The 23,923-nt window shown below is 37.3% G+C and overlaps 2 protein-coding genes across 2 annotated transcripts; one reads left to right on the top strand and one right to left on the bottom strand.

Annotated features, from left to right (window-relative positions):
* Positions 1–17,076: 17,076 nt before the first annotated feature.
* LOC136234883 (uncharacterized) lies at positions 17,077–21,066 on the top strand. Its single transcript, XM_066024373.1, has 4 exons — positions 17,077–17,990; positions 20,048–20,189; positions 20,279–20,420; positions 20,523–21,066. The coding sequence occupies exons 1-4, from the start codon at positions 17,576–17,578 to the stop codon at positions 20,844–20,846; spliced, it is 1,023 nt and encodes a 340-aa protein (XP_065880445.1). The 5' UTR covers positions 17,077–17,575; the 3' UTR covers positions 20,847–21,066.
* A 584-nt stretch (positions 21,067–21,650) lies between these two features.
* On the bottom strand, positions 21,651–23,637 carry LOC136236101 (protein BRASSINAZOLE-RESISTANT 1). Its single transcript, XM_066026199.1, has 2 exons — positions 23,167–23,637; positions 21,651–22,876 (listed from the first exon to the last, which is right to left on the bottom strand). Exons 1-2 carry the CDS (start codon positions 23,407–23,409, stop codon positions 22,175–22,177), a joined length of 945 nt encoding a protein of 314 aa, XP_065882271.1. The 5' UTR covers positions 23,410–23,637; the 3' UTR covers positions 21,651–22,174.
* Positions 23,638–23,923: the final 286 nt, after the last annotated feature.

The raw sequence follows: 23,923 nt of genomic DNA, 5'->3' as shown, positions 1-23,923 counted from the left end.
GCTCGGCCTCATCCGCATCTAACTTCGAACAGTGCTTTATATGGCACATGTTGACTTCAACTCCATTCAATCTCCCTGTGTTTCTAGTTGGAGCCCTTCAACGAAGCGGTAGGAAACTACGTTTGGGTTCACTTATCACAAAAATCATACAGGACAAGCAAATAGAGACAGTGGACGAGACAAGTTCATTGGGAAGTGAAATCACAGCAGTCCTACTAGATGGACTATTGTATAATCAACCCTTGAAGGGGTATGAAGGAACTGGAGATGCCGAGGAGAATGAGGAAGAAGAGCAAGCAGAAATGGAACCTGAAGCTGAGCCTGCACAAGAAGTTGAGGCTCATACTGAGTCACCTAAGACAGTTCAGCCTGAAAAAGGGAAGAAGAGGAAGGCTGCAGAAGTTAGCTCCAAAGATATCCATTCTGTTCCAAAGAAAATAAGGCTTTCATCAAGAGAGAAAGCCCAAACTGACAAGGTTGATGAGCACGTTGGGAAAAGAAAGAGGCCAGAAGTGCCTGAGGATGAAAACGAAGAAACTCCCGAGACCCCGTTAAAGAAAAAGAAAAGAGGTCACTCTTTGAAGATAGTGGAAGCCGTACCACTAACCTCTCCTCAAACTGAAGGTCATGAGATTGACCATGAAAAAGAAGATGTGGAACACGTTGAGCAATAAAAAGGTAATACTGAGGAGGAAGCATGCCCTCGTGATGATGCTGAGCAAACAAGGGAAGAAGGTAATATTGAGCAACCCGTAGGGGAAGGAACTGTGGCTGCTGAGTCAAGTGAAGGTTTTCAAATTGACCATTCTCCGCCAAAAACTGAGACCCGGTGAAGATTAAAGAAGAAAGCGCAAAAGCACCTTGATCTCTTAGACGAATTTCCCCTTGACGAGCCAGAAACTGGCCTGTCTACAATTCAGTTCAAGTATTTCTCAAATGCAACTGAATCTCCACCAGAAGACCTAGCGGAAAGCAAGCCTCTGTTACTCAACATGAGGAACATGCCAAGAACCCTACAAATCCAAGTCAAGCTGCACCAATTGAGCCAACTCATACCTCAACTCCACCTCCATCACAAAATGTTGATAACTCAGCTCAACAACTTCATCAAAGTCCAGGTACTCAGTCTGGCAAGGAACCAACACCTCCACTATCGAAGAATCCTGCACCAGCCTCTGAGTCCAATACTGCCAAGTTTGCATACTTGAATGCAACTGAGTCTGGCCGTCGGGTCATTGCTTCAGCTCAGTCTCTACTTCAAGACTTTCATTCTACTCAAGCTGAAGGTTGCCAGTCCACTCAAGAGCCCTCTCACCTAACCAGTATCACTCAACTTCTACAAGAACTCCGTAGCCTGAAAGATTTGGTTAGTATCATTACTGCAGTACAAACTCAGCAACCAAACCAAGAGCAAATGGCCAAACTAACTGAATTAGTGCTTACCATGGCCACTCATCTGAACTCTCTTAAAGGAAAAATTCAACAACTATCTGAAGTCAATCCAGGGTACGTCACTTCCTCTGAGCTTCAAAACTATTTTGTTAAGCTAGCAGCGGAACTGACCCCCTCCAGAGCAACTGTTCACACTGAGTCTGCAACATCTGCTGAGTTGCAAGAGTGCTTCACCAAGCTATATGCTGAGCTAACTAAATCCAATCCACCAAGCAATACAGAATCTGTCACCACCACCGAGCTCCAACAATGTTTTACTAAGATTCAAGCAGAGCTGACAAGTACCCGTGACCTTGTATCCTCTTCCTCTCAATGTACGATTGATCAACTGAGTGAGGCAGTGAGACTTTTGAACATTGATCGAGCCCAGATGGACGTTGATCCAGTATCCAACACAGAGCTAATGAGCTTCTCGCAAGTTATCATGAAAGCCATGAGGATCAACAATGCACAACGAATGTTCTATGACTCTGCTCTCTTGAAACTATTTCATCAATCTTTTGGTCAGGTCACCAGCTCCATTGCCTGCCTCAGCAAAGCCCATGAATGTCTTCTTAGCATGATAAGCAGCTCCATTCGAGTCCCCCGGCACGTCCAGGACGATAGCGTTCCTGTCATTGACAGTTTGGGGGAAAGCACAAAAAGGCTTCAGCGCTATTCTAACTATCTCTCCTCTGCCGCCAGGAATAAGACCTTTCTTTATCAACCTGATGATGGCAAAACGGGGGAGACAAGTAACAGAGGAACTCAGCCTCAGCCTTTAGGAACTGTGTCTGCCTTTGGGAGCAAAGGAAAATGCATTGCTCATGTTGACCCCTCAGCTCAAAGAAAGAAGAAGTGAATCTAGCCAGTTTGTGTCTAGAAATTTGGCACCATATCAAACCATATCCTGTTATCTGTTTTTATTTGTGTTATCCACTGCTTAGGATAAAATGTTTTGTTGTCCAATATTGTTTTGTTGTGTGTTGTTGACTGTTAGTTAAATCCAATATCAGTTTCTTTTCTCTTCCTATATCTGACTAATCAAGTTTGAACAAACAACTCAAAAAGACACTAAAACTAAACTAAGAGACAACATCTCTCCACAATTAAGCCAGTATAATCAAAAGCAACAAATCTAAAAGGCTTAGAATAAAATTAAGACAAAATAAATGCAACCCTTACGGGGGAGTCACATCAAAAAATTTCAATCATGGGGTAACTTAAAACTGAGTTCCGTAATAATGTATTTTGCCAACATCAAAATGGGGGAGTTTGTTGAAACACCTTTCCACAAGATTTTGATTTGACAAAATCATCCATGATTAAGAGGCAATTAAATTTAGATGCTTTGATTTGATTGTACTAATATGTTTGTTAAATCTTGAGTGCAAAAATATATAAAGTAAAAGACAGGACAAAAGTCAGCACAAACAAAGCTGAGTAGAAAAGAACTCAGCATGACAGAATAGAAGCTGAGTGGAGTTAAAGTTCAGAAACAAAACGGAGCTGACCTTAAAGGAACTCAGCATGAACCATGAATAAACGAAGCTGAGTATTCGTCAGGACAGCACGAAGGATCCGTTTTGCTAAAAGACAAAGACTGCCAATCTCCTGCACCAATAATTGGAACCTCGAAGACACCTAAGAAGACTGATTCCGAGAGTCATGGGACATTGGATTATTGGAAACAGACAACTGGCACAAACAAACAAAACAGACACTAGAAGACAACCTGACACCTGAAGAAAAATAGAAGCAGGGAATGGCGTACAGTCTGAAGCTTCCCAGAAAATGTTCCCCAAAAGAGCCGTTTTGGTTGCAACGGTCAAGACATTTTAAACAATCAAGTCCACAGGTTCTCGTCTATAAAAAGACAATCGAAGAACCAAAATATGTACTGAAGCATCAAAAGAAAAATACAAGAGAGAAAATCTCACTCAAGAACAAAAAGAATCTTACACTCACTTTTCTATTCTATGTGTAAATGCTAGATTGAGTTGTAATCATCTAAAGTGTTCTTTAGTTCAAAAAGGAACAAGTCTGTGATCAATAGAAATATTGAGAGAGTAAAGCTGAGTGCTTGGTTGTAAGCATTTCAGTAGTAGAGAAATCTAGGTGCTGGGTTGTAGCACTTAGTAGGAGTTGAGTAGAAGAATAGAGGAAGGTACTCTTGCATATTCAACTGCCTTGTAATTGGTTTGTGCTCTACCATTAAAGAGCTCAGTATTGGATTCAAAAAGCCCGGAGGACTCTGGGGACTGGACGTAGGCAGAGAGGCCGAACCAGGATAAGTGATACTGAGTAATCTCTGAACTCTCTCTTATATTGTATGTGTTGTTTGCTAAATTTACTCAGCATATAAATTGCCTAAGTTGACCTTGAGTAAATAAGTGGTGCTGAGTTAGAAGCTGGCCTTCAAGAGTGTCAATTCTTAACTCACAAGAAAACATCTTTAGTCAACATCTGACTAAAGCTGTCTTCAAACATATCTCACCAATGTCAATAAAGACACAATGGATATTGACCCCGTCAATACTGATGCCCTTCTAAGCTTTTCGCAATCCATCCATGATCAACGCAAATTCTATGACTCAGCTGTACTCAAAATGTACCACCAATCCTATGCCCAGCTTACTGAGTCCATCTCCTGGATTAGCAAATCTCATGAGTTTCTCATCAGCATACTGAGTAGCTGCCTACGGGTTCCTAGATCCATTCAAGATGATGGTGTTCCCGTTATAGATGGTCTAAGAGAGAGTACCAAGAGGTTGAAGCGTTATTCCAACGCCTTGTCTACTGCTACTAGGAATGACACTTTCATTCCTCCTCCACCCGATGATGGCAAAACGGGGGAGAAAAGACAAGATGGAACTCACCACGCAGGTGGTGCATCAGGCAGCGTTTTGTGTTTAAATATTTTGTGTGCAATCTATGTTAAGAAATATTCTCTTTGAATTATCCAAATACCATGCCTAATGTTATGTGCTAAAAGCTGATCGATCAAAATTGAACAAACAAGTAAAAGTAAACATACTCAGTATACGTTAAACACCAAAACAATCTGTATATCAAACTGAGTATTTAACCATTTCTGAAATCTGACCTAGACTCATCTAAATTAGATCTTGGAAAGTCTAGAATTGAACTAAGTCAGTATAAGCAATGTCTTGAGTTTATTCGATTAAATCTTCGAAGGTTTAGAATTAAGTTAGGACATTAGATGCAACCCTTACGGGGGAGTAATTTTAGAAATGTGAAAAATAAATCAATCATGGGGAATTTCAAAACTGAGTTCCATAATTATGTATTTTGCCAACATCAAAATGGGGGAGTTTGTTGAAATACCTTTCCACAAGATTTTGATTTGACAAAATCATCCATGATTAAGAGACAATTAAATTTAAGTGCTTTGATTTAATTGTACTAATCTGTTTGTTCAATGTTGAGTATAAACTTAAATACGAAAAGATATAAAAAGTAAAACAGGACGAAGTCAGCATGAGATCAAAGAACAAGCTGAGTAGAATCAAGCTCAGTATCAAAGAATAGAAGTCTGAAGTTCAACAAAGTAAAGAAGAATGAAACTCAGCATTAAAAGCCCTCTCAAAAGTTGTCTTGCAAAACAGAACTCAGCATATAAGTTGACAACAAACAAAGTCAATGAATAAAGTAGAAACTGAGTAAATCTTCAGGACAGCATGAGAGATCCGTTCACTAGAAGACAAGTTTTGCAAACCTTCTGCACCAATAATTGAATCCTCGGAATTACGCAGAAGACACATTCCGAGATGCATGGGGCAACAGATTATAGCTAAAAGACAACGTCTGTAGGAAGAAGACAAGACTGACGCCTGAAGAAATCAGAGGATAGGATTGGCTGTAAAATCTGAAGCTGATCAGACGCTGTCTCCTAAAAAAGCTGTTTTGGACTTAGAGCTAAAAACATTTGAAATGATCCTCATCCACGTCTTCATCTATATAAGGACAATCAAACTCCTTGGATCATTTGCCGATTCACAGAAAGAAAAATACAAGAGAGAAAATACAAATTCAAAGCACTCAAAAACAAGAAAGAGATCTTACACCCATTTTCTATTCCTGTGTAAATGCTAGATTGATTGTTTGTAATCATCTAAAGTTTTCTTCATTTGAAAAAGAACAACTTGTATCAATCGTGATATTGAGAGTGTTGTGCTGAGTGTTTGGTTGTAAACATTCAGTGGTAGAGAAATCTAAGTACTAGGTTGTGGTGCTTAGTAGGAGTTGAGTAGAAGAATAAAGGACGGTACTCTTGCATATTCAACTGCCTTGTAAACGGTTTGTGCTCTACCTTTAAAGAGCTCAATATTGGATTCCAAAAGCCCGGAGGACTCTGGGGACTAGACGTAGGCAGAGAGGCCGAACCAGGATAAGTCGTACTGAGTAATCTCTATCTCTCTCAATATATATAATATATATATATATATGTGCATGTGTTGTCTGTTGAATTTACTCAGCCTATAAATCATTTAAACTGATACTAAGTGAATCAGAGTGCTGAGTTGGAAGCTAACCATAGAAAGTGTCAATTCCCAACTCACGAGTAAAACAGCCTTAGTCAACATCTGACCAAAGCTGTCTTACATTAAGATCGGTCGTGCTGACCAAAAGCTAAGTAAACAAACTCATCAAAATTATCAAGTCAGTATAATTAAATTAGCGAAAAAATTATATTAGTTCCCAACCCCCCTTTGGAATTAATCACACGGGACCAACACACCCTATATGCTTTACTGTTAGTTGAGTACCCTAGAAAGATCGCTTCGTCAGCTTTAGAATCAAATTTGGCAAGGTTGTCTTTCGTATTGAGTATAAAACATTTACAACCAAAAGCACGAAAGTATCCAATGTTGGGCTTTCGTCTTTTCCAAAGTTCATAAGGGGTTTTCTTAAGAATATGTCTAACTAAAGCCCTATTGAGTATATAACATGCTGTGTTGACAGCTTCACCCCAGAAATACTTTGGAAGCATATTCTCACTCAGCATTGTCCTAGCTATTTCAACTAGAGTTCCGTTCTTCCTTTCAACAACCCCATTTTGTTGAGGAGTTCTAGGAGCAGAAAAATTATGGTCAATACCGCTGACTTCACAGAATTCATCAAACTGTTGGTTTTTTAATTCTCTGCCATTATCACTACGGATGTGAGCTAGTTTTAAATCTCTGTCATTTACAAGTTTTCTGATCAGTGTTGAGAACGTCTCAAAAGCTTCATCCTTGCTACTCAGCAAGAGGACCCAAGTGTACCGAGAGAAATCGTCTACAATGACCAAGGAAAATCTCTTACCGCCCAAGCTGAGTGGCTGGACAGGTCCGAAAAGATCCAAGTGTAGTAATACCAATGGACGCTTGGTTGAGACAATGTTTTTACTTTGAAAAGACTTTTTGATTTGTTTACCTTGCTGACAAGCATTACATAATTGATCTTTCTCAAATCTAAGTTTGGGCAAACCCTCAACTAATTGCTTTCTTGCTAATTTGGCAAGGAGGTCCATGCTTGCATGACCAAGTCTCCTATGCCATAGCCAGGAGTTATCCTCCTTTGACACTAAGCATATGTTTTTCGAAAAATTCTTTTCTAAACTCAACATGTACACATTGTCAACACGAGGGGCAGTTAAAATCAAATCGTTTGTTTTTCCCTCGAGTATCTGACACTCAGTGGCATCAAATACAACCTTTCTTCCGCTGTCACACAGCTGAGCCACGCTCAATAGGTTATATTTGAGACCCCTGACTAAGGAGACTGACTCAATAGTAGGGTTACCTCCGATAGTACCTGAACCTACTATCTTACCCTTCTTATTATCTCCGAAGCTTACACTTCCACCTCGTTTACGCTCAAGTGTGATTAATTGAGTTTCATCACCAGTCATATGCCTCGAGCATGCGCTGTCAATATACCAAAGCTTTGACTTCTCCACGCACCTCAAGCTCACCTGCATTTTGAACTATTCATCTTTAGGTACCCAATTCTTTTTGGGTCCTCGTTTGTTAGCATGAACAGGTGAAGCATCATATTTTAATTTGTGATGACATATGTTTATGGTGTGACCAGCTTTACCACAGAAGTCACAATAGGTTACCCTTTGAGGGTGATTTTGTTTCTGGCCAGCACGATTATGCTGAGCATGCCAACATACCTTAGTGGTATGGCCTTTCTTTCCGTAGAAGTCGCATTGGACATTCCACCGAGTATACCAACACACATCAATGGTGTGCCCTCTTTTCCCACAACAGTCACACTGACTGTTCTGCTGAGTGTACTATCTATGCTGACCAGTACCTTGAAACTCAGCATTGGGATAGAACCTTTTCTTAGCCGATGTACTCAGGTGGTTCTGTATGGTTGTGATGTCCTTTCTCAGCTTCTTAGAGTTTGATCGGACTTCAGAGACAAATCCATTCATTATTTTTAAGTTTTCATCTTGCCTAGTGTTGTCCTGAAGGAGATGTCGGATGTCACTCAGTTTGACTTCCTCGATCTCTTCACATCGCTTGCTGAGTGCTCTAATTTTCTTATTACACTTTTTGGTCAGTGTATAGAGATCACTCAGGGCGTTAACCATTTCATTTCTGAGCAAAAAAAGAGATGTTACTTCATTGGAGTGGTCCTCTTGGTCAGTGTCATTTGAGAGGTCAGCTTGCTCAGATTGGCATAGGTCAGCAGCTTCGTCAGCCATGAAACATATGTTCACCAACTCAGTGGCATCAGCTTCTGATGAGGTTGACTCATCACTATCGCTCCATGTTGCCACCATAGCTTTTCTGCTACCTTTCTTGTCTTTCTTCAGAGTGGGACATCTTGATTTAATGTGCCCAGTCTGATGACATTCAAAGCATGTGACTGGCTTCGAGCTGTCCTTCTTGTGCCGACTTTCACTGGGCTCAGCTTTATATTTGTCGCTTCTCTTAAATGGCCTCTTGCTGTTCTTGTCATTCTTTCTGAACAGCTTCTTCATCTTTCTTGTAAACATGGCCATTTCCTCATCATCTGATGAGTCAGCTTCGGTTGAGTCAGCTTTTATGACAAGTGATTTTTGTTTCTTGTCCTCTGACTTTTCTTTAGCTTCAAAGTTTTTCATTGAGATCTCATGGGTCAGCAGAGATTCGATCAACTCGTCATATTTGTACGTGGTCAGGTCCTGAGCTTCCTCCATATCTGTTTTCTTAGCTTGCCAGCTTTTGGATAGACTTCTCAAGATTTTCTTCACCTGCTCTTCTTCTGTGAAGTTCTTGCCGAGTCTTTTCAGCTCATTTATGATATTGGTGAATCTTGTGTTCATTTCAGAGATGTCTTCGTTGTCATTCATCTCGAACAGCTCGTATAATCTCATATGTTGGTTCACCTTTGACTCATTGACCTTGCTTGTACCTTCATAGGTCACTTCCATCTTCTTCCATATTTCCTGTGCTGACTCGCAACCTGAAATTTTGTTGTACTCTGCAGCATCTAGCGCACAGTGAAGCATATTGATAGCCGAAGCATTATTTTGTAATTTTCTAAGGTCATCTTCTGACCACTCAGTTTCACTTTTAACAACTTTCTCGTTATTAACCATTTTGTATGGCACAAATGGGCCTTGAACTATTGCAAGCCACGCACTCATGTTTGTAGCTTGAATAAAGTTCTTCATCCTGTTTTTCCAAAATGTATAGTTTGATCCGAAAAACAAGGGGTAAATTACATACGTGGTGTACAACCTTTACCCATAATCACGCTTTGGTGTACAACCAAAATTTTGTCACACTAAACCGTACAACATTTTAGTGACCTCCCACTAAAGTGTACAGCCGGTAATTCTGACCGGTCAACTCCTGGTCAACGCGCCACCTCATCACTTTTAACCTCCTAACAAATAAAAGTGGGTCCCACCTAATATTAAATGACTAATTTACCTTTAGTTATTTTTGTTTCACGTGGAGGAGGCAACCACTTCTCTCTCTCTCTCTCTGAAGGAGAATACCAAAACGGAAACGACACACCTACAGTAAACACTTCAAATTCCTTCTCCACCTTTGTCCCAAGCGCCGATGACATCCCACAATCAACGGCCCTGATGATTTCGTTCGAGAATTCGGGAGTTTTAAAGGTGTCTTGTTCAATCCAAAATTGAAGTCACAAAATTTTGAGTTCAATCCAATAAACTGTCGGCCCATCAATCTTCACCAGAATCTGTCAGCACTCCCTCGGCGCCGTCACTCAAACTTTCGCCGGCCAAGTCGGCACTCTAGATCTCGATGCGGTCTCCGTCGAGAACTCAGTCATCGTCGGCTTTATGTTTGGTATCATGGTACAATCAGTAACCCCTAAAACTCGATTTAATTTGAACTATTTTCCATTGATTAAAAAAAAGAAAAAACTAATGTTGAACGATGGATCGACAACTTGGAATGGGAAATGCGCTCGAAACTCTCTGCGGGCAAGCATTTGGCGCATGTCAAATTGACATGTTAGGAGTTTATTTGCACAGATCTTGAGGAGTGGTGAAGAATGCAGGTCAAATTGACATGTTAGGAGTTTATTTGCAGAGATCTTGAGGAGTGGCGAAGACCATGGAAGAGGCGGAAGAGATGGAGATAGAAAAAGATGAATATTAATATAAAGAAAAATAAAAAATAAAAGAAAATATAAGTAAGGGTAAATTAGTCATTTAATATTAGGTAGGACCCACTTTTATTCGTTAGGAGGTTAAAATTGATGAGGTGGCGCGTTGACCGGTCAAAATTACCGGCTATACACTTTAGTGGGAGGTCACTAAAAGATTGTACGGTTTATTGTGATAAAATTTTGGTTGTACACCAAAGTGTGATTATGGGTAAAGGTTGTACACTACGTATGTAATTTACCCGAAAAACAAGGGAGGCCGACTAATTGATAATCCCTCAGGGAGAATCTGTGTTGTTTGATTTTCTGGAAGGAAATGAGTGCTGTTCTCAGCCATTTATAGGGATCAGCTCAAGATAGTTATATCTTTGAGTAGTGAGCTACTGTGCTCTGATACCACTTGTTGGTCCCGTGTGATTAGTTCCAAGGGGGGGGGGGGTAGGAACTAATATAACTTTTTCGCTTAATTACGCTGACTTAATCAATTATTTAAATTACTTAACTCAGTTTTGGTCAGCACGGCCGAGAGATGTAAGACAGCTTTAGTCAGAGGCTGACTTGAACCGTTTTACAAGTGAGTTAGGAATTAACCCTTAAGGTCAGCTTCCAACTCAGCACTCTGATTACTCAGTGTCAGCTTATATAATTTATATCCTGAGTAATTTAAGCAAACAGCACATACATATATATTGAGAGAAAGGGTTAGAAATTACTCAGGAAGATTTATCCTGGTTCGGCCTCACCGCCTACGTCCAGTCCCCAAAGTCCTTCCGGGCTTTTTCAATCCAATACTGAGCTCTTTAAAGGTAGAACACAAACCGTTTATAAGGTAGTTGAATATGTAAGAGTACCTTCCTCTATTCGTATACTCAACCCCACTAAGCGCTATAACCGAACACTTAGATTTTTCTCTACCACTGAGTACTAAAACCGAGTACTCAGCACCACTCTCTCAATTTTTACAATTGATACAAACTTGTTCTTTCTAGATGAAGAACACTTTAGATGAATACAAATTCAATCTATCTTTTACACAGAAATAGGAATTTGGTGTAAGATCTTCTTTTCTTGTTTGAATGTGCTTTCTATGTATGCTTTTTTCTTTTTGTACTTCGGCAAAAAATCCAAGTGAAGCACTTGTCCTTTTATAGTGAATTCCTGATGCGGCAATCATTTGAATCTGGCGGTATCCATTGAATTCAAATGGTTCCTTGTGTCATTCACTGGTCAGTATACAGATATAGTAGGCCAATCCTGTCGTCTGAAATTAGCAGGCGTCAGGCTTGTCTTCTTCCGCCAGGTTCGTCTTCTAGCACCAATTTCGTCCTTTAGCCAATGGCCAGTTGACCCATGCATCTCGAAACTGTCTCCTTGCGTAATTCCAAAGCTTCTGAATTGGCACAAACAGTTGTCGGATCTTGTCTTTTAGCAAACGGATCATTCACGCTGTCCTGACGAGCACTCAGCTTGAATTTATTGACGTTGCCTTTATTCTTTATCTCTGGTGAGGATGAGTCATATTCTACTCAGCTTTAGCGGTCAGCTACGTCTGCAAGCTTTAGTTTAGAGGAAGACTTCTCTTCTTTGATGCTGAGTTGTGTTCCACTCAGCATCATTGGTCAGCTTCATCTTCAATCGTTTGTTATGAAGGTGACTTTTCTTCTATTATGCTGAGTTCTTTTCTACTCAGCTTCTGTGGCTCATGCTGGCTTCATTCTGTCGTACTTTTTAATTTTGTTCTTACTTATAATTATACTCAACATTGAACAAACACATTAGTACAATTAAATCAAAGCACTTAAATTTAATTGCCTCTTAATCATGGATTAACTTAAATAATTTTGTCAAATCAAAATCATGTGAAAAGGTGTTTCAACACCATATATTCTGCTTCTATTGTTGATAAAGTCGCAACTGATTGAAGTTGAAACACAACTTACAGCTCCGCCAGTAAGAATGAACACATATAATATGGTCGATTTGCTTTTATCTTGATCACCTACATAATCTGAGTTGGCATAACCTTTGACAATAAAGTTTGATCCTTCATAACACAATGCAACATCCAGTCTCTTTAATGTATTTAATGACCCTTTTCAATGTGCTCCAATGCTCAGGGCCGGTCTTAACAATTTAGGACCCTAGGCAAAATAAGCAATAAAGGCCCCTTAAAGTGTAAAAGTTGGAAAGTTATTTAAGATATCACAAGTGCTTCTACACTGCCTTTATGCTCTAAATTCTAAAAGGCTTTCTAATATTTGGACTCCGTAGGACCTTACCAATGTTAGTAGCGGGGAAGTGTCAGCTTGACTAAGACTTTTTCCCTCCGAGCTACGCTCCAAAAGGGCCTTTCAAACTAGATCATCCTACTGTGGAGTGGGAGATTGTCACTGATAGAGTGAAATTACACCACAACTGAAAGAAAAGGACCCTCCATCGTACATAATGTACAAAAGTATCGGCTTTACATATTGAGATTAAAAAAAAGAAAGATGGTTAAAAGGCTTCCTAAAGATTATGAAAAATGAGAAAACAAAGTGAAAACAAAAAGTCAATTCTAAAGGGATTCTTCATCATCTATCGCTCACATGAAAGCATGCGGACTTAACTCGGTATTTAGTCTAAACCTTATGACTCGGAGCAAGAAAAGCATATAAAATGTAAAAGAAATAGAACTTCTTGATGTTCGCTATTTCAGGGTCAAAAATAACTCATAAGACATTAGGTTCTTTTGTGTTTTAGGCTTTGCCTAAAAATTCAAATTCAATTGCATATGCCTTCAACAGTTAACATGTGAACTAAAGAATTGAAAATAAGCTAATTAAAATGAAGTAAACTAAATGCAATCCTAGCACTTAATTGTACAAATAACATACTCAGGTTTTACACTAAAACTAGTTGTCATTCCAACTCCAAGTTCGAGTTAAAATCTACATAAAGGGAAAATAACAAAGCTTTTCGGATAGAGCATATGGTTTCTAGCAAAGCACCTAAACATCTTAACGCACAAAACATAAACATAAAACACTAAATGGTGAGATCTATTTCTCATCACACTTTAAAATGCAATTACTTCCAAAATTGCATTAAAAGCAACAATAATTGAAAATGTTTGGAAGAAAGGAAGATGAAAAACTTTCTTAAGAGAAATAAACTGAAATACAAAATCCTACAATGTAAATTTATTCAAAAGTAAAAACTATAAATGTAAATTTATTGAAATGTAAAAACGTGAAAAATAAAAGTTATATTCAAACTTGGCTTGCCTTCTAAGAAACGCTACTTTATAATCGGTGAGCTCAACATAGAATTCCCTCCTACGTGTATACTTCTATTCACTATAGGAATTCAAATATTTTTTTAAAAGAGGAATTCAAATACTTGAATGAATACTTTGTACCTAAAAAAACAAATTATTAGTTTCAAAGAAATTTATTAAAATAAAGAATAAAAATAAAAGAAATTATGGAAGAGTTTAGTTTTCTCCATTTTTGATTCTTTTGGTAGCTCATAAACAATGAATTTTTTTTTAAGATAGAGTAGAACTCAAACTCATCTAGTGTTGGGTTTTTTTTTTCAAAGGTTCTATAGCTCAACCAGCATATTGGTAGGAATTGGAACTTTTATTTCTTCACAATTGAGGGATTTTGCATCATTTGGAGAGTTCTCTTGAGAAGGCTCAATTGAGGCTAGATTTTCATTCCCATTAATAAGATTGATATCTCTAATTGATTCGTCCATGCTTGAATCAAGTGGAGATCTCAATTAGGCAATTTGATTCCCTAATACCTACAATTTGTCTCATTGTTAGATACTCTATATTGAATATTTTTAAGCAAAGAGATTACCAGATCAACTTGTAAGGTTAAATGTTGTTGTGAATATTGATCATCCATATATTCACTCCATAGATAACGGTTATAGGTCATCACATTAGGGAAGAAGAATCATTAGAAACAAAATAAAAAATAGTCACACAAATAATATTCACAAATTCTTAAATTAATAGTGCAAGCTTTGGTTTGATATTACTGGAAAATAAATCCTCGGAAATGATGCCAAAAACTTAATGCACCTGAAGCTAACGCTAAACATTCACTAAGGGATAAATGTAACCAATCGTTATCAAGTAATAATTTAGATGTAAGTCCAAGTATCAAATCCGCAAGATTTATACCACAATTATCAAACTACTAGGTTTCAGGTTGTTACTATTAACTTTTGGGTTTGTTTGTTAAGTACAGAACTACTCCCAATTCTAATCGGTGAAACAAAATTTGAAATTACCCCTAAGGAATGAGATGGCGATGGTAAGTTTATCACATGAAAGGTAATAATTCAATCAATTAAGTAATAAACATTTAAATTTTTATTTTCTTCAAAAAAAAAAGTAATAAACATTTAAACATGCACAGATGATTAAAATTAACTTATCAATCATGTGAAGGGCTTAGCTCAGAATTCCCTAATTACAGGTGAGGCCTACACAGTGTGTTGGCCTTTCGCTGGACAATTTCATGGGCAGATTTGGATATATTTTCTTGATTGCTTCATATCATTTCCTCAACTTTAAGTTGATTAAATTAAATTCAAAATAAAACGAGTTTTTTCAAAGGATAACTCCCATTTTAAAAATACAAAACTCAAAGGAAATAAAATAAAATCACAACTTAATCTAACAACAATAATTAAAACTATAACACAAATTACAACTAAAAAATAAAAAAGATTAAAAATTCTAGCAAATAAATTAAAATTGTAAGAATGCCAACACACCTAAGCTAGGATAAAAGAAAGTATGTGAAAGTGAGTGAAATTGCGTGAAAAAATGAATGAAATCGATTCCCTTACTAGGTAAGTTGGGTCTCTAGCATCGTCGCTCCCTCATTTCCCACTCATTTCTACTCTTCATATCTTTTCTCTTTCAATCTTATCATTTATCAAGCTTCAAACTTTTTTTTTTTTCTGGATCTACTTTAAGGAGGAAGAATGCAATATATCTTTCTTCTTCCTTCTCCCACTTAGTTTGATTTCTAACATTTAAAGTTTTTTTTCTCTGTAGTTGGTGTTCATATATTTTAACGGATCTCTTTATCCGTCTGAACTGTATCTGGTTTCTATTATTCTTCAATTTATATTTTTTTCGGATATAACAAGAGCGGAAACAGTTAATTTTATCCGCACATCAATAGATCTATGTGATTGCAATAAAAGAAAGGACTCGGATATGAACCATCGAGAGTGATAAAAAAAAAGTTGGATCTCTAGCTATGGTGGGAGAACCATCTCTCTCGTATCCCCACCTTGGTAATGGTTGTGTATATCATTTGTTTAGGTTATATGGTTGGGTTGTCTAGTTGAAATGAAATGATGGGCCTTGGGAGCCCATATTCAAAAGAGAGAGAGAGAGAGCCGTTAGTTAGCCACCAAAAGCTTTTACTTTGGATTCTTTTTGTTAACGTTAAAGGAATTTGTCCACCAAAAAAGACCTTACTCATACTCTTTCTCATTTCTCATTTTTCAATTGAATACGACTCTTTGCCTAAGTTTTTCTTCTTCTTCCTTCAATTTCCATTTATGCCCTTCTCCTTTTTAATCCTCCATTAACCTAACCAAAGTGCTTTTCATCATTTACTTTTTTTCCAAATTAAAGATTCTTGGTAATGGCTACAATTTTATTTTTCTTGATTAATGAAAAAGTTCATACATAATCATTATGATGATAATTAATTATTCAACTCACTAATCATATTCCTTGCATTTCCGAGGTTGTTATGATTTTGATTACAATACTAACATCTGTCGAATGTTAAATCAAACATGCTTCTTTGTAATTTAATTAGGGGCTTAATTATTGTTATCGGATTTATTTTCCTTTCACAACTCAATTCAAAAAATTTGGACCTACCATTAAAAAAAAAATTACATCTTGAGCTAATTAGTCAATAAAGATAATAAAATACAAAAAAGGGATAAGGGTCATTTTTTCTCCTAAAGGTATTAAGAAAAAATAGATTTACCCTTATATATAAAATAGTCTAATGTTAAAAAAAAAAAAAAATGGTTTTTCTTAAGAAAATAGATTTGCACTTAGTGACCGTTTGTTTTCAATTTTCGAAACTATTTTTTGACTTTTAAATCTAAACAAAAGACAAAAAAACATTTGATTATACTCTTTTTGTTCCATAATATTTGACTTTAAAAGGTAAGACACAAGAATTAAAAAATGTAATTAATTTTAGGGTAATTAATTTATTAGTCCCTATATTTTGACAAAACACACTGTTTAGTCCCTGTATTTTAAAAAACACATGGTAAGGTCCTTAACCTTTTTCTCAGTGAACTGTTTAGTCCTTCCGTCTGTTTGTTAGATTTTTTTACCGTTTATGACTTCGGAAATGACTAAATTACTCTTTACTATTTACTTTCAAACTTTAGAAGATGAAATCCAATTTAAAAGAAGAAGCTATTTGTATGGAGAACAAGAAAAAGAACTGACCCAATGCTTACGAATTTGAACGATTAAGAAGAAAATCAAGAAGAAGAACACTCAAAGTTGATTTCAGATGCATTACAGTTTAAATGAAAGGAAAATAAAAGAAAAGAAGAACGCAAATCCAAATTGACTAACAGAATCTTCATGAGAGTCTAACGGCAGGGACTAAACAGTTCACCGAGAAAAACGTTAGGGACTAAACTGTTTACCGAGAAAAACGTTAGGGACTTTACCGTGTGTTTTTGAAAATACAGGGACTAAACAGTGTGTTTTGTCAAAATATAGGGACTAATAAATTAATTACCCTTAATTTTAAGTAAAAAGACTTTGTTATTCTTGTATTAATTGGATCTATTAATTGACTTATATATTTCTAAAATAAAAAGAGGCAATTTAAATAGGGATATATTTGGTAAAAATCAATTATTGTGCATTAATTGAATCAAAACGTAATATATTACGGAAAAAAAAAATCTAAAAAGATAAATATTATGAAGCGGATGGAGCAGTGGTTATAAAAATTACAATTATTTATCTACCCAAATATTCTAATCTAATTAACTCTAATCTAATTAACTGATTGGGCAATGCTGCAATTCCATAACATAAAGGATGGCAACTTGGGAATTGGGCTTCCAAGAAAAGATTGAAAAATAACCCACACCTGGACTAAATAACCGGCTATAATCGGTACCTTACACATTTCAGGTTTCCGCTTTTAAAACCTCCAAAAACCCGTCCGTTATTTTTGTCTCCTTCTTCTGCTTCTTCTTCCCTGTTTCTCTGTACTCCCTCCACGCCTTTCCTCTGCTCCTCAATCCCTAGTTCTTGTCAAAATCCTCTTTTGTTCTCTCCTGAAAATCGATAATTTTATTTAAACAGTATTCCAACTTCAACAACCATGCCTGCATTGCACAATTGCGGTTAATTATTTCCCATTTTCAAGCTGGAATCAAGGTCAAAGACCGCACATTGTCAACTATTCCGCTGAATTTAACAATGTCTGTTGCTACTAAGCTTCAATCTTCTGCAAAAGTGGTGACCGACCAGCGAGCTATACTTGGACCCACCGGAAACAGAGTTAGGGTTTTGGAAGAGTCCAGAAGGAAAGGCGAGGTTTTGAAGAAGGCACAGCAGAGGCCTAAGAAGCCTGTGGAGAAATCCCCGGTTCCTGATATGCCTCAAACTGTCGTTAAGAATAATTTGTCGGTGGACAGCTCGTGCTCTTCCGATTCCAACTCCTCTTCTTCTTCTACCAGTAAGTCTTCGGCGAAGGTAGCGAGTCCAAGGAGGATTTTAAAGCCCAATGGATTGAGAACTGTCAAAGTCGTTCCTGACGGTGGAGAATTTCCTAAGATTTCGCCAAAGCAGGACTTGCCGGCGAAGAGGTGTGATTGGATCACTCCGAATTCTGGTAAGTCGTAAGCTAGTTAAGCTTGCACCTATAAGTTTTCCATTTTTGTTTATTTTCTTTAATTGGATAGAGGCCTTTTTTAGTTTTAGAATTGCAGATCAAGATAATGACACAGAGGGTTAAAATAAATGGCGGGTTAGTATCGATTTGCTTTTTCTATATCATAGACTTAGATAATTAATGTGAAAAAATGGAAATAGAATGATGCCGTAAAGCCAAGTAAGTAATTGATGATTGTAACTTTGTATGGTCAGTCTTTACCAATTCTTTCTATCCGTAAAGATGCTAACAACTAGAACTAGCAAGGTGTGAGGATTACACTCACTGGCTGATGCTGTTCTCGTATCCTCAATTAGGAAACTTTACTTTCCCCCCTGCCTTTGTTTTTTCCCAATTATTATCTAGAGTTTTTTCAGGATTAAGGGTCAATTTTTGTCTAAAAATGTCAAGTTACAGGATCAAATTGATATCTTAAGTTCACTATGAGTCAAATTGATCTTGTAAGCTAGGTTGAAAGGCCAAATTGATCGTTTATCCGGTTTTCATGGTTATCTTTAACTTAGCATATTCTCTTTGGGTATCAAATCCAGTGTCCATTTGGCCTACAGTTGAATTCTCTATTAAAAATTGTCACTTGCAGTAGCAGAAACTGAAGTTAGTCAGACCATGTCCTCTTGTTGGGGAAAATGTTGAGCTCTGTATTTGTTTCGATGGACTAGGTTTCAGATGTAATGTTTTTTATTGGCATCGAAATATTTTAGTGTTGGTGTCTTACCTGCAGCATAGGGTATAGCAGATGTATGTACGGGGACATGCATTTTGAATTGCTATGCTAATGGACAAATTGCTAAAGTATATTAACAAATTCACTCAAAGGTGAAAAAACAATTGCCTCAGGTTCATTTGTTGCTTTCTGGCCATGAAGACTCGGAGGTGGTCCTTCAGAATAGTGTAATATCTTATTGATGCCTATTACTAATAGTTATAATATCAATGTGATAGGCCAAGTAGCATTTGCCCTGTCTACTAAACTAGGTAAATTAAATTAGGTTTTATTCTGATCAAGTGAGAGACTATAAAAATAAAGAATCTTTCTACCTTGTAACTTAGAAAAAGAATGAAAAGAAGACCATTTTGTCCAAGGAACTCATGTCCTAACCCCCTGGTAATCTAGTCTTCCTATAGAGGATTGCTCACTCAAGTCTAGGGGCATATTATACTTTCATAAATGACTATAGGGAGAATAATTAGGGCTTTCCTCAAAGGATGATACGATTTGCTTTTCTTGATGACTAAGTCTAATCACCAACCACCAGACTAAGAGGCCGGGGCCATGGTTCTAGACCCAAAAGAGGATAGCACCTCCGACTCGAGAAGACATTGAACTTGAGCCACTTGGATACAGGAATGGGATTTGAACTGCATAGACCTTCACTACCTGAGCAAAGAAAGGAAACAAACAATGTGGCTTCGGGTTATATAATAAACCTTTGAACTCTTCCTTAAGAAAGAGGGTAAAGGTAGCTGGGCGGACTGAAGGATAGGGATCAAGATCAATCGGGATAGTATAGTTTCAATTGTTCTTGACAACGTAACAACTATTACTGCCAAGTTCTAAGGCAATGATGAGCCATTAACAATGTAAATTGTTTCTTTGTTTTTTCTTGTCCTGTGGAATTGTTCACTGAAGTCACTGGGGATCACAAATCCAGCATGACTCCAGTTCTGGTTAAATTCAGTTATAGAAGACCATTTCCTCATTATGCGTGACACCTAATTAGTAAAGTTATTCTAGCATTTACTCTGATTCCATTTGGTAGCAAATTTTTGTTTTTTCGGTTTGTCATCTTTTGATCAGGTTCCTGTACTTTTTCCAAGTTACTTCTTTTGTTTCCGAGTTGCCGCAACCTTTGACTTGTCTAACTTGAAAACCATATTTGTTAAAATTCTATGGTTCATGCTTTTGTACTGTTTTATCTACACATCCACTTTGTGGGGTTTTTTCCATTGAATAGCTAAACTAGTTGTCCTTCATGCTTTGGCTCTTTTATGTGCAGATCCACTTTATGTATCTTTTCATGATGAAGAATGGGGAATTCCAGTTCATGATGATAGGAAACTGTTTGAGTTGCTTGTATTTTCACAAGCATTAGCCGAGATGAGCTGGCCTGCAATTCTTCACACGAGAGACATTTTCAGGTATGTCGGTTCCTGTCTACCATTGTCAGTTAAAATGTGTGCATACATTTACGTTTTGCCTAATATTTGCTGTTGAATTCATATGTCAGGAAACTTTTCGAGAACTTTGACCCGTCATCTGTTGCTCAGTTTACCGAGAAGAAGCTGCTAACACTGAAAGTAAATGGGAATCTCTTACTTTCTGAACCAAAGCTACGTGCAATAGTTGAAAATGCTAAACTAGTGCTTAAGGTAATTTACATAGGTTAAGGCATCGGTTAAGAATTTGCACTTATCGGATTGATAAATAAAAATAAAACTTTAACTCGTTTCACTTGTTGCTCCAATTTGCAGATTCAGCAGGAATTTGGTTCCTTGAGTTACTACTGTTGGCGGTTTGTGAACCATAAGCCACAAAGAAGTGGATACCGCTACGCACGGCAGATACCAGTTAAGACCCCAAAAGCAGAAGTCATAAGCAAGGACCTAATGCAGAGAGGTTTCCGATGTGTCGGGCCTACCGTTGTGTATTCGTTCATGCAAGTAGCTGGGATTGTTAATGATCATCTTGTAACATGCTTCAGATACCATGAGTGTAATTCAGATGTCAAACAGAAATGCAACCCCAAGACAGAAGACCCAGAAACAGAAATAGTAACATTTGAGAAACCAAAGTAACACGCTCAAATTAACACGAGGAGAGCAACTGATGTTTTCGGCAATGACTTAGTATTTTTCTTCTTTTGTATTGTATGTGGTAGTAGCATTAAATTAGTTATATTATAGCATAGTCAATTCTTGTATTTGTGTATCTTTGAATGTAAACTAGACATTACTGTAATGAAAATTTATTGTTTATTAATACTAATTAACAGTAAAGTGAACCCTGTTCGGTATGCCAAGTGAGCTTTTGTTTTTCTTCAGACAAGGAGATGACCAAACCACATGCTCTGAATGATAAAACAGAATAGAAATCTTCAATTTAAGAGATATAGATAGAGAAAGATACTTCCATTCTCTGATTGCACCCAACTTCCCTACATAACCACCATTTATATAAATTTTAATTCATCCATCAAATATATATATATATATTAATGCATGATCCTCCTACACATTCCCTTAATTTTATATTAAATGCCTGAATGAACGTGGGGCTTGTCTGGCACTGCAAGTCCATTGCCAGCCCCCTCTCATGAGCAATGGACCATATTTATTAGCAGCTTGAAGCATATACATCCATGGTTGCCGTTACAAGAACATTATGTTAGATATCCCATAGTGAATTATAAAACTTTGACTATAGTAAATGACCATTCGTTTTTTCTTTTCTGCAGCACTTTTTTACTCCAAAGAATAGAATAGAAGTATTTGTTTAGGATTGAGAAAAAAAACTGCTATTGCAGAAAGAAAATTAGCTAATTTTTACAATCAGTTGTCTGGCGTTCTCATATTTCCAGATTGGCACAAGAATATATGATACAAAAGAAATTATCAACATGAAAATAATAAAACATTGAAACAAACATTTAAAAAAACATTGGGTTCATCACAAAGTACATCCATTGACATGGTAAACCATCTATAAATTTTTCATTTTATCAGGTTTTATCCCAAGTCTATAAGGGGAAGAAACTCCTCATGAATACCCCCACATTATCTACATGTAATGTTGATTGTGAAATCATCCCCGACAACTGAACTTCTAAATAGTAAATACAACTCACAAATGATCGAAAGAGAATGGAACTAAATGAACATAAGACTAAACATGAAAATTTAGTCCTTTCTAATGACCAAGGCTGATTCAAACTTTGCACTTCTGAGTTCTGACCAAAGCAACAATTGAGCTATTGCACTGCAAATATGCTTTCAACCATGCTCAAATGAACCACGAACTCATGTAACAACACTCCTGTCGTAAGTTTGTAAACGCCTCATCATCACCAGATCTTCCTGATTCTATCAGTTCGTTGCAGATATTCTCGATTAGTATCCGTGGAAGTTTAAATCCGAGCCTTCCCATTTCCAAGAGTGAGCTCTAGATCATCCATTCCTACCTCATGAATCCTCTCTCCTTCCCAAGGTTTTACCTGTTCATTCCCACTTCCACTTCCACTCCCAAACTCAAACTCCATACTCCGTCCGTTCTCTTTGATCACATTGCCGGTCAAGATGTGTTCAGCAACAGGTTTCATAAGATTATACGTCGGTGAAGTTGGTATCGCAAGTGCAAACTTCTTAAAGCTTATCCATTGACCAGACTCAACAGTTGAACTATCAGACTCATCACATTCAGGAATGGTTGCTGGAGCATGGAAAGGACGGTGAGTTGGGCTAGCTGGGGCAGATACTGCATAAAAAGGGTAATTTAATGAGGCCATGGATTGTTTGGCAATGAATTCCCAATTAGGAAATGGCTTAGGATTTCTTGAAGTTGGAGATGATATAGGTGGAGTTACAGGTGCACTGTTGGAGATTCGGAGAGGTGGGAGAGATGATGGAATGTTATGCAGGAAAGGAAGGAGATTAGATGGAGGAACATTATCGTTTCGGGACGGGCTAGGGAATGAAGATGAAGAGGGACTAACTTGATATGAAGGAATTGGGCTGGGAAATGATGATGAAAGTGGACTTGGATTTTGGGAAGAATATGGAGTAATTCTTGCTGAAGTTCCTACAATATCAATTGGGGGTGGTTTACATCCCTGAATCAACAAACCAAACATGGAGCTACCTTATCAGATCAGGATCAAATTGAGCAAGTCACAAACAAACAGATAATCTAACTATGAAAGCTTCTCTAATTTCTCAAAGTTAATCAAGTTTCCATTGAACAATTCAACTTCTAAATTAGAAACCTAAGTAGATCTTCTGTACTAAGCAAATTAAAGCTTGATCCAACTAAAAAGACGCACAAATTACCCAAATCAAAAGCAAAACAGTGCAAATTAAAGAAAAACAGGTAGAGATCGAATCGGGAAAAAGAAAAAGTTACCTTACGATAAGTAGTACCATCATCTTCAACAATCCAACCAGCTTCAGAACACAAGGCTTTCAAGACCTCATTATTATCACAATTTTTGGGCAAATTGTAATTCCCTTGAGCTCTTAATCCTGTAAAAATCTTACCAGAAATAGATCTTCTTCTCCTTTCTCTCCTCCTATTATTCTCTCTTTCCCTCCAGGACGGTTTCCTCCTCGGTGCCATTGACGTCGATGTCGCCCCGTCTGACGTCATTTTCCGGCAACAGCTCCGACGAGTCCCTCTCTTTCTCTCTAATCTCTAGCAGTGGAGAAGTAGGGGATTTAATTTAACCCCAATAAAGTCACGAGGAGTATGCTTTGGGTTGGGTTGGATGCAAGTATAAGAAGAAGGGAATCTCTCGGACTGAGGAAAGCTTGAGTTTTTTGAAAAAAGAAAAAGGTGTGTTTGTCTCTTGAAATTTTATGGTGTGTTCAAGTACACTATCAACTCTCTTTATCAACGTTCCTTACTTTATCTTACAATTCCATCATTCCAACTATTAACTAGTTCATTAAATTTCTCAAGACCCCAATTACATTCTGACACGTGGCACTAAATGTGCATTGTTAGAAAATATTAATCAATTCATTAAATTTAATTAATTACTATAATACTACATCAATTAGAATTTTCATAAAAGAAAAATACTACTACTAACTTTCCATACATAATGTCACGACCTGGATTCGTGACACGCAGACGATGCGAATGCTTGCTGGTTGAACTT

Source organism: Euphorbia lathyris, chromosome 7 (genome assembly GCF_963576675.1).
Source record: "Euphorbia lathyris chromosome 7, ddEupLath1.1, whole genome shotgun sequence".
Classification (NCBI taxonomy): domain Eukaryota; kingdom Viridiplantae; phylum Streptophyta; class Magnoliopsida; order Malpighiales; family Euphorbiaceae; genus Euphorbia; species Euphorbia lathyris.
Note: the sequence above shows the minus strand (reverse complement) of the source record. Positions and strands in the feature narration are given on the sequence as shown.